This window comes from Hippopotamus amphibius, chromosome 3 (assembly GCF_030028045.1).
Source record: "Hippopotamus amphibius kiboko isolate mHipAmp2 chromosome 3, mHipAmp2.hap2, whole genome shotgun sequence".
Classification (NCBI taxonomy): domain Eukaryota; kingdom Metazoa; phylum Chordata; class Mammalia; order Artiodactyla; family Hippopotamidae; genus Hippopotamus; species Hippopotamus amphibius.
The window spans coordinates 112,502,433-112,513,902 of NC_080188.1; the positions used below are offsets into that span (position 1 = coordinate 112,502,433).

An 11,470-nucleotide genomic window follows, 5' to 3' on the forward strand; every position below is an offset into this window, starting at 1 on the left:
ACACTGAAATGGGTCACTGCAAAGCTATAACTTGAGGAATTCTTCTCACAAGAATATCAGAAGTGCCCCACAAGACATGGTCTAAACAGTCCTGTATTCTGACTCTGTGGTTTCTAAGTAGCAGCTCTAAGAGGACTGGGTTGGTTTGAGTCAGTGGTTACTAATCTTAGTAGTCATCAATCCCAGTGCATCTCCTCTGGCATTGGTATTTACTTCATCTTTCTGGGCTCTTTAAAAAGCAATCAATTTGTTTGCTTTAAACAAAAATCAGTTTTTCTCACTTACCTCCCACACCTTCTTTATCCAGTTGTTTAATCATTTAAGCAAACACCCTTTGAGCTCCTGCTACATTGCAGGCACTGGGAATACAAAGATGCATAAACACAGCCCCTATGATAGGAGAGATGCCCATAGAGCAGAGGAGGCAAGTAAGTACAACAGAGCTGTCACAGTGCAGTCAAATCGAGGCTCTTCTAGAAGCAAGTTCCCGGTGCTCAGGGGGCATCAAGTGGAGGAGCAGGAGTCTGGCCAGGTAAGGTAGTTCAAGCAGATTTGGGGAATCTACTTCTGATTACCCTCTGTCTATGTAGAAAGCAGCCTCAAGTAGTCAAGAGATGTGCTATACAGCTAAATAATAAAGGACAGAGCAACACGGGATAAGATGTCTGTTGGACACAAATATGCTTTTGACTGATGTGCCCAGGTTTCCAGTTATATCGGAAAACGGCCCTGGATGATCTTGCAGGAGGGATAGAATGCCAGACATTGGAAACCTGGTGGACCTGTGCTTTCAGTCAGTGCATTAGTCCTATCTGTGATCACTCTGAGGAGCACACCAGAAGATGGGCGTTTGCCTACATGACATCCTGTACCTCCCCTGCAGTGATGCTTACCACACTTTATTATTCACCATTAACCTCGAAAAGAGCAGGTATCACCTCTGTATTATTTATTGTCCTATCCTTATCATCCAGCATGTGCCTGGTATATGGAAATAAAAATAGATTTGTTTTATTTTTTTAATATTTTTTCCTATAAGCACATTTTTAAATTTATTTATTTATTTATTGGCTTCATTGGGTCTTCGTTGCTGCACCCAGACTTTTTCAATAGATGCAGCAAGCGGGGGCTACTCTTCATTGCGATGCATGGGCTTCTCATTGCGGTGGCTTCTCTTGTTGCGGAGCACAGGCTCTAGGAGCATGGGCTTCAGTAGTTGTAGCATGCAGGCTCAGTTGTGGCTCAAGGGCTCTAGAGCCAGTCTCAGTAATTGTGGCTCACGGGCTTAGGGGCTCTGCGGCATGTGGGATCTTCCCGGCCCAGGGATCAAACCCATGTCTCCTGCATTGGCAGGCAGTTTCTTAACCACTGTACCACCAGGGAAGTCTCAATAGATTTGTTTTAAAAAGCACATGGAACAAAATACCAGGCCAGTACTCCTCAAAACTGTCAGGGTCCTCAAAAACAAAGCTGTCACAACCAAGAGGAGCTTAAGGAGATACGATGACGAAATTCAATGAGGGATCCTGGGTGGTACCCTAGAACAGAAAAAGGACATTAGGTAAAAAGTAAGGAAGTCTGAATAAAGTATCGACTTAATAGCTATTGTGCCAATAGCTATTGGCTCATGAATTGTGACAAGTGTGTCATGGTACTGCAGGAGGTTAATAATAAAGGAAACTGTACGTAAAATATAAGGGAATTCTCTTTACTAGATGAGCAACCTTTCTGTAAAGCTAAAACTCTTCTAAAATATAAGTTAACAAAAATGTAGATAATCATCTTCAAGCACCTTTGTGCCCTCCCCCTGCCCAGCTGGCCCTCCACCATTGCTCTCACCCTGTCTACTTGCTCTCATTGTCTCCATAGTCACCTTCTCTCTTTGCTAATCCTGGAGCCATAGAACGTGCTCTTGCCTGGCAGCGAGAAGCCTGAATTCCTTTGCCATCATCCCATTGTAAGACTTGTATAAATCATTTGCCTTCCATGGGCCTTAGTTTACCCATCTGTTCAATGGGAAGGTAAGACTAGAATGCTCTTTCAAGTTGCTGCATGATGACAAGGATGGTGTCTGGTTCACCTCAGGATCCTCAGCTCCTAAGAAAGCCCTAGGCATGTAGCAGGCACTGAATAAAAGTTTGTTGAATGAGTAAATCAATAAACATTGCTTGATACTCTAATTATAAATGGAAATTTCTAAAGTCAGCCGAACGTCTCCAAATCTCCTCTCTCATGAACTTCATCTTAAGCTCTCTTTGTGTCTTTCTCCACATTGCTCATAGTAACTTTATAAGCATTTGAGCAGTAATTGAGACGATTAATGGAGAAGATTAATGGAGAAGGTCAGGACCCTCAAGCTTTGAACTTCCTGGAGTTCAGACACAGTGGTACCAGCTGAGACGGCGGAGACATCACATTCAGATCCTGTCACACTGAGTGTCATCCGGGCTTCTGGGGCTGGTATCCACCCACCCGTTCTTAGCATCCTTCTCAACAAGCCCAGCATGAGAGGGCCCAGAACCCCCAGCCCCTGTTTAGGAGACCCTGGCAGAACTCCTAGAAGAAGACAGCTCAAGCCAGGGAGGAGAGAAGCTAGAAGTCACAAAAAAAAAAAAAAAAAAAAAAAAAAAAAAAAAACCTCTGCCCCCCACCCCAAGTGGTCTAGAGACCCAGATTTTAGTCCCAGCCCCCAAATCTGCTCCTCAGACACACTCGGAGACCTGGGCAAGTTTTCCTCTGTCTCTGCCTGGCTCCCCTCCCAGACCTGGGGTGGGGGTGGGCGCAAACGAGGATGAGAGCACTTTTTAGCTCCTCAGAGAGGCTGCGCTCTCTCCTACCTCTTATCTCTGGGTTTTCCTCTGCCCAGAGCACTCTCCCCACTCCCCGCCCACCCTCCACCCTTCAGAGAGCAGGCTTCTGGCATGCCCCGGGTCTCCAGCCCCCCTTGACGCCCTGCCCGGACTCACTCATTGTCTCCAGTAGGCCCTCAGAACACTGTGTACAGTCCCTCTCTCAGAACTGACCATGCTGCATTATAAACGCTCATCCAACTGTCTGTCTCCACCGCCCGACTGGGCGTCCTGTTCCCCATTTGATCCTGTGCCCAGCCTGGCACATCCGTAATAAATAAGGAATTGCAGGGTACACAGATGAGTGAGGGAACAAATGAAGAAATGTGTGTGAACAAACAAAATTATGAAGGGCTCTATAATCTTATGATTTTGGATAACTTACCTCAAATTTCCCTGGAGAGTTGGTGAGGTTCTGTTACAGCATCTGTTTAAAAAAAAAAAATAGCTCCAATAGCTTGTTGTTACAGTTGTAAATTCCTGCAGGTTTTCCCTAGTGTATTTCAGAAGAGGAAAAACAAGCACAGATACCCCGTCCTCCAGCTCCCTCCCGGCCTCCCAATTTCTTCTTCCCACCTACCTCCTCCCTGTTTCTGTCTCTACTCTCTTTCTTCATTCTCTATCTCTGTTTCTCTTTTGCCGTCCTGTCTCTATTTCTCTCTTCTCACTCTCTCTCTGTCTTTTTATGCTGTCTCTGCCTCTCTCCTCATTTTCTGTCTCTCTCCCCATTTGCTGTCTCTCTCTGTCTCTCTGTCTCTCATTCTGTCTATCTGTCTCTCTTTCTCTATGTCTCTCCATCTCTTTCTCTCTGTCTGTCTCTCTCTGCTCTCTCTCTCTGTCTCTGTCTCTGTCTCTCTGTGTGTGTGTCTCTCTGTCTCTCTCTTTCTGTCTCTCTCTCTCTGCTCTCTCTCTGTCTCCGTCTCTCTGTCTCTATCTCTGTCTCTCTCTCTCTCTCTCTGTGTGTGTGTCTCTCTCTCTGTGTCTCTCTCTCTCTCTTCCTCTCTCTCTCTCTCACGCATTTTCCACCACTCCCCTCCCAGCCCCAGCCCCCTTCACTGAGGGCTCTCCGCACGTGTGCCAGGCGCCTCACAGAGGAGATCTCACTTTCCTTCCCAACCACCGGGCACTGCCTCACTTGGACTTTGGGGGAAATGATGGTCAAGAACATGGACTTTGGAGGTGGACAGACTCAGCTGGTTCCGGGCCTGGTTCTTCCATGTACTCTCTGTGTAACCTTGATCAAGGTACTTGACCACCCTCTCGGAGCCTCCGCTCCCTTGTCAGCAAAATGAGGTGAAAATGCCGCTCTCAGGGGGCTGCAAGGATTCAGTGAGAGAATGCTGGTGAAACGTTACTCTGTTCTTCTATGGCGATTGCTTTGGGGTTACCTGCAAACATTGTTAGTACCCGGAGGTCTTTGTGGAAGACGGTGACCACCTCTGGACTGAATGTTTCCCCCCAGGCATCACTTCAGCCCCTTCCTCTACCAAATCAGTGACCACCCAGAGCCCAGTTTCCTCTGGCTCTCTCCATTAATGTGGGCAGAATCTGTCTGGATGGACACATCCCCAAACCTGGCCACCCCCAGAAATCACCTGAGGAGCTTTTAGTAATTGTGAACACCTGGGGTGATTCCAGAAGATCCTGACTCCAACGGTCCGGGGTGAGGCTCAGGAAAGGGTATTTACAAAACCACACAGGTTGACTCTGATTGGAAGACAGGCATTTGAGCTTCTGGTCTAACCTGAATGGATGCTTACATGATACTGAATGAATGAAAGAATGAATGAATGATAGGTCTACCTCCATGGGAAGAAAGGTTGGTATTTCCACCCCCAGACCTGTGCTCTGGACTCCAACACGTGTGCCCACAGGTTCCACCGCTTTTCAGAGCACGGAAGCTTAGCTGCCCCCCTGCCCCTCTGTTTCCTCTGTCTTCCCTGATCTCACTCCCATCCTGTCCCTCCTCTGGTGTCTATTTTCTCCATCTTCTCGCCGCCTCCCCAGCTTCCGCTCCAGTTTCCCACTCAACTCCTTTTAGGCTCCCCTTCTCCCCACCGCTCCCCTCACCCTACTCACCCCACCTCCCACGGTAACATTTGCAAACTGGGGGTCCTTTCCTCATCTCAAGACACTAGCATGAGAAAAGTTTTCAGACACAATAGTTACTCACACACAAAAAAAGATTTATTTGATGAACCACAATGACTAACAAGGTCAAAAAATAGCACAGACATTCCAAAGAAGGGGTGAGTGGGACAGCCAGCAGCCTCTTCCACCATCTGTCCAGGACCACTGATGGGGCCACAGAGGGGCACTCTCTTCCCTTCTGGAAGCTTGCTCCAGCCTTGATTGTAGGCTTTGGGGACAGCCTTGGGCTGAGAAAGTGAGTCTGTGGGAGATTCTGGTCTGAGATGGGAAGAATAAGCTGCCAGAAGCCCCTTCCCTCCTCCCCCTCCCGCTGCTCCCAGAGCTGGCTCCATCCCAGCCAACGTCAAGATGTGCACTGACATCAAGCTGGGCTCTTCCTGCCTCCATGGCTTGTGAGTTGTCCTTCACATCCAGAGTCCTCCAAGAACAAAACCCGGAATATACACACCCCGCCCTCAACACAAAGGGCACAAAGCCCCACCAGCATCTTCACCCTCAGAGCCTCTCTTGGTGTGGCTGTCATGCCGTCAGCCCTGCCATGGCTGCTCCAGCCCTCATTCCCAGCCCCCCAGCCCAGCAGGAGAAGCCAAGCGGTCTGATCCTGATGGGAGGTGAGAAAAAACCCACCCAGTACTTTTCACCCCATGGCAAGCAGATGCCCCCTTTAGGAAGAGGGCCACTGACCCTGGAAAAATAAAGACTGATGAAGGAGATGCTTATAAATTCAAAGCAAGGTTGGCAGGCGTGGGAAAGGGGTCAAGGGAAGCTCTTAACCTGCCTCCCATTTCCATCATGGAACTAGGGACAGCAGTCATAGGGACTCGCACACAGGACTTCCCCAAGCTTTGGGCATCGGCTGCTTTGGGGAGGGGATCTCCCTATAGGGAGACTGGGCGCAAACACAGACTTCTCTCTTAAAGCACGGACCAGCCGTCAGAGCCCCCAAATCCAGTGGGGGTGGACTCATCTTCATTCTAAATTGCCTCTGTATGTCCCTTCTTCCGTCAAGGATATTGGGTGAAGAGCAGAGATGCAGCAAAGAGCAGGGTGCTCATCCAAGTGACAAGCAACACAGGCACACGGCTCTTCATGTGATGCTCATCCTTGTTTACACATATGTACACACACAAAGCAAGCGTCCCTACCCCCACTGAGACCCTTGGCACCCAGTCACACCAGTGCCCAAGAAAAACATCCTGGCGACGTGGGGATGGTGTGAAGAGACAGCGAGAGACCTGCAGCTCACGGCTCTGGAGGAGGATGCAGGGATGAGGATGTGGGGAGGGAACCCGAGTAGCATTTAGACTAAATGCAGACTCCCCCTCTTTCTCCTTTTTCCCTTCCCAACGCCCCATTCCTATCATGAAACCAAGAAGCCTGCTGCTTCATCAACCCCACTGCCTCCCTAGTCCCCACAGGAAATAGACGATGAATGAAAGGGTCTAAGGAAATCTGCAGAAAGCTTAACGAGTTGGCAATCACAGAGGGGCTTCAGGAAGGGAGGTACCGCCAGTGCCTGAAATGACAGCCAACTGATCCAGTTTGGAGGGAAGCACTGGAGCTCCCAGCTGCAGAGACGGGAGCTGAGCTGTAACTTTGCTGCTACCCAGCCCAGCCCGCCTCCACGTGACCCATTCCCTAGCCGGGGCTCTCAGGGAACAGGACAAAGAACTTGTGGGCAGTGTCTGCAAGCTTCAGGATTTTTAACCCTTAGGAGCTGTTCAGAACAAGGAGGTAAAAAGGGAAAGGAAGGACGGAACAAAGAGGACAAGCTTTGGGGGAGGTGTGGGAGTCAGAAGGCAAGGATTCTACGTAAAAATTGCAGGGGGGGGTGGGGAACAGAGGGAGGAAGGGGGTGAGAAAACTGAAAGGAAATGAGGGTGAAAAACAAGCTGGAGATCCAAGAAAAGGGCTGGAGGGAAATGAACTTTTATGGAGCCAGGACACACATCATTTTAGTTTCTCCGTTTTACACACACAGAGAAACTGAGGCTCAGAGAGTTTAAGAGACGGGGGCAAGGTCAGTCTCACAGAGACTGAGTGGCCAAGCACGGGTCTGCAGGGCTCAGTCTCTTTCCACTAAACCACAAACCTCCGAACAAGAACAAAGGGGAGAGGAGGACAAGATGAGTCGGAGGCAGAGAACGGGGAAAGGAGTCAAGTGCGAGAGAGAAGGTGCAGAGAGCAAGGGCAAAGGCTGGGATGGGGCAGAGGACACCAGGCTCCCGGGCTTCCAGCCCTAGTCAACCACGAGGGTCTCTTGGCTGTAGGGGATGGATTTCTCCTGCGTCTGCTCTCCGCCCTTCCCGCTGCCGGCGCCGGGTCCCTGGCTGTGCCCCGACGAGTAGCTGGCCGACTTCTCGCCGCTGCTGCTGTGGGAGGCTCCCCCGCACCTGCTCTGGCCCCAGCAGAGCACAGAGGCGCAGGCCTGGCGGAAGCGGGGGTCGAAGAAGGCGTAGAGGAAGGGGTTGAGGCAGCTGTTGATGTAGCTGATGCAGGTGCAGTAAGGGAAGACGTTCATGAGGAAGATGTCGAAGTCGCAGGGCCAGTGCAGCAGGCTGCCCAGCATGTAGAGCGTCTTCACCAGGTGGTACGGCATCCAGCACAGGGCGAAGGTCACCACCAGGACCACGATGATGCTGAGCAGCCGGCGCCGCTTCCGCAGGCCCTCGATGCGCTCCTTGCGGAAGTGGCCGGCGATCGTCTGGGCGATGAAGAAATAGCAGGTCAGCATGATGGTGAAGGGTACCACAAAGCCCACGGCGGTGGACGAGACCCCCAGGCCCACCTCCCAGGCCCACTCGGAGCTCGGGGTGGCCACCATGGAGTAGTCCATGTAGCACTGCACCCTGGTGCTGTTCTCCAGGTGGAGGATGGTGCCGGTGGAGCGGAACACCATGACCGGTACGGCCAGGAGGGCGGCCAGCACCCACAGGACCGCCGTGGCCACGGCCCCGCTGACCCGCAGCCTCAGCCGGGCATTGGCCACTGGCCTCACGATGGCCAGGTAGCGGTCGAAGCTGAGGCCGGTGAGGCAGAAGACGCTGGCGTACATGTTGACGAAGATGAGATAGCTGCTGAGCTTGCAGGCGAAGGCACCAAACGGCCAGTCGTAGTCCCGGTACGTGTAGGTGGCCCACAGCGGCAGGGTCACCACGAAAGTCAGGTCGGCCACAGCCAGGCTGGCGATGAAGATGTCCGCAGAGCGCCTCTTCTCGCGGCTGCTCCGAAACACAGTCCAGAGCACCAGGCCATTGCCCGTGGTGCCCAGCAGGAAGACCAGCATGTAGATGGCAGGGATGAGGGCCCCGGAGGACTTCCAGTCCGTGTACTCACACTCAGACTGGTTGTCTACCCCATAGTAGTTGTCAAAATCACCACCTTCTTCCATGCTGGGGAACGGAGGGAAGTCGGGCAGGGGGTCCCGGGGGGTAGCAGCTCCGTGGCTGTGTCACCAGCTCAGCAAGTGCCCTGAGCCGCTGGCTGGAGCCTCAAAGGGCAGGCGGGAAGGGCTGAAGGTGTCCAGAGCCCTTCCCAGCAGCAGGAGGAGCTGCCTCTGGCTCCTCAGGACCCTGGAGGATGCCTCACTCCTGCCGGCTTCCCTCCACCCCCTCCTGCCCTGCCCCAGCCTCAGCTCAGACACTTCCTCGCGCCCTCCTGAGTCTCTGTCTCCTCCTTGGCTGTCCCTCCCTCCTCCCACCTCCAGACCAGCCCCTCACTTGTGAGTCTTCGGATCTTGAAGTTACAGCCCACTTTTTTTTTTTTCCTTCTTGTCACTGGGCAAGTGGACCAAATTGACCCCTGCCGTGCTGGGCAGAATGTTATCTGTGTTGCAGCCTGCCCTCCTCCTGCCAAGCCTCTCTCCCTCGGATTTCCTCCTCCTCCTCCTCCGGTGTTTGGAGAACCCCTCCTCAGTCCTCTGCACCCTCCTGTTCTCACCCCCTCCCAGCCCCTCTAAATGGGGCAAATTATGCAGATTGAAATGCAGCCTGAGCTGGAGCTGGGAGGGTAGGGGGCGAGGTGGGTGTGAGATTTCGCAGGATGGTCCGAGCATCTGGCATGACCTCCTGGCAGGCCGGTCTGGCCCCTCAGTGGTCCATCCTTCACCCTCCCCTCCTGCCTCCCAGCCCCCACTCAGACCAGACTTCACTCTATCCTTCCCTTCACATCATCCTCCTTTACAGCTCAGCTTTGACCCTCTCTATAGGGGTGCTGTTGGTGTACAGACCCAGTTATAGAGGCATTTCTCTAGAATTCATATGGTATTAGCAGACTGCGGTTTGCATGAAGTTTTGGACAGTCAAGGACAGAGTCACAGAAGAAAGAAACCCCAGACTAAAGGATCTCTAATCAAACCATTAAATCTATGGGGAACCTGAGGCTGAACAAGGTAAATGTCTTGCCCAAGCTCACAGGATAAATTTTGTTTTGATTTTGCTGTTTGCTTTTCTTCTTCTCTAAGCACCTAACCCAGTCCCTGTCATGTAGTAGGTGGTTACTAAATGGTTGTTGAGTGAATGAATAAGTGGATAGATGAATTAGGGAGTGAGAAAAGAGGCGTCTGTATATAAAAGAATGGATGTTTGAATTACTATGCAGTGAGAACATGGATACATTTCAGTCCTCAAGTTCTTACTGCCCTACACAGACCAGGCAGTTTCTATAAGACCATGTGGGGGTCAGGAAGTTATAGCGGAGGGAAGAGGCAGAAAAAGGGGGCAGCCGCTGAGTAGGTGCCATGGGCACAATCCCACAGAAACTGACTTTGCCCCGTCTGTTCACCTCTCCAGGACCTCTGGGCAGGAAGGAGGGAATGACGCACAAGATAAGATTAAAAATATGCACCCCCGAGAGTGGAGAAGGCCATCGAAAGTTCGGCAAGAGTAAGGTGACCAAAATCCAGACATGAGTCTTGGCCACCCTCAAAGCAAAAGGCTGACAAAATGAGAATCCGTTATCTCAAGCAAGAGTTGGCCAGAAACTCTTCTCTAGAGGTCTTAAAACAGGGACCCCAAACTCAAATACTCACGAGGACCAGGCTAAGAATGTCTAGGGGTAAAACAACCAGTTCAAGACGTAGGGAAGAGACTGTGGCAAAAGGAGCAAGCACACTCTATCACGAGGAGGACTCCTGAGCTCCACTCTCCGGTTGCCACGCAGAAATATGGAACCTAGCACAACCATGCCTTCTGGTCTTTCAACATAATTTCACATTCTCTATTTTATTTTTTGTTTTGTTTTGTTTTTAAATTTATTTATTTATTTATTTATTTATTTTATTGGCTGTGTTGGGTCTTTTTTCTGTGCACTGGCTTTCTTTAGTTGCGGTGAGTGGGGGCTACTCTTCGTTGTGGTGCGCGGGCTGCTCATTGCTGTGGCTTCTCTTGTTGCGGAGCACGGGCTCTAGGAGCATGGGCTTCAGTAGTTGCAGCACATGGGCTCAGTAGTTGTGGCTCACGGGCTCTAAAGCGCAGGCTCAATAGTTGCGGCGCACGGGCTCAGTTGCTCCGCGGCATGTGGGATCTTCCTGGAGCAGGGATCATACCCGTGTCCCCTGCATTGGCAGGCGGATTCTCAACCACTACGCCACCTAGGAAGCCCCACATTCTCTATTTTATGAGAAATTTCCAGATTTGTAAATTGGGGGAATTAATTCCATTTTTTACAATGATGAGGCGGGACAAGTAAAACATGGGCCCAGGCCCCCAGGTGGTGCTCTTTGAACAGGAGCTTACCCAAAATAGAAGGAGGCGGAAAAACAGGAAGGATAGGCTGGGAGGAAGAAACATAAAATGAAAGGACAGGGAAAGGAAAACAAGCACAGCTAAAGCCTCAGAGTGCCATGGGGAGGTGCAAGAAAGGAGAGGGAGAGAAAGATAAGGGAGGTCCTGGGGATCTTGGATGACCTTCCCTTAAAGGCGACGTACGGATGCAAACACGTTGGTGTTTCTCATGACCGCTAACTATTAAGCACTTACTATGTGCTAGACATTCTGCTAAACATTTTCTATTTTATATGTCTTCATGATCTCTTTTTTTTTCTCCATCGCTTTGGATTTTTTTTAAGCTTTTTATTGGAGTATCTTTTAATCAGCAGAGCCACTTTAGAGAGTAGAAGCCCTCATCCATCTCAGTTTACAGTAGGAAACTGAGGTACAGGTACATGAAATGATTTGGCCAAGGTCAAATCAGAATTTGAGCCAAGGCTGTCTTGAGTCCATGAACTAAGCCACTCTATTCCCAAACAAAAACTCCAACCCTTTTTAAATTGGGGGATTTGCCATCTGTAGAACATTATAAAAAGGTAGGACGGTGCTAGGATACCCGTGGTTTACTTTGAAATAAGCTCTCTTGGGTGAAATTAAAAATTGATTGACTGGGACTTCCCTGGTGGCTCAGTGGTTAAGAATCCGCCTACCAACGCAGGGGACACAGGTTTGATCCCTGGTCCCGGAAGAGCCCACCTGCGG

General features: G+C 50.8%; 1 protein-coding gene across 1 annotated transcript; it reads right to left on the minus strand.

Moving 5' to 3' along the window:
• Positions 1 to 5,023: 5,023 nt before the first annotated feature.
• Positions 5,024 to 8,681, minus strand: APLNR (apelin receptor). Its single transcript, XM_057725647.1, has one exon. The coding sequence runs from the start codon at positions 8,389 to 8,391 to the stop codon at positions 7,240 to 7,242; it is 1,152 nt and encodes a 383-aa protein (XP_057581630.1). The 5' UTR covers positions 8,392 to 8,681; the 3' UTR covers positions 5,024 to 7,239.
• Between the last annotated feature and the right edge of the window lie 2,789 nt (positions 8,682 to 11,470).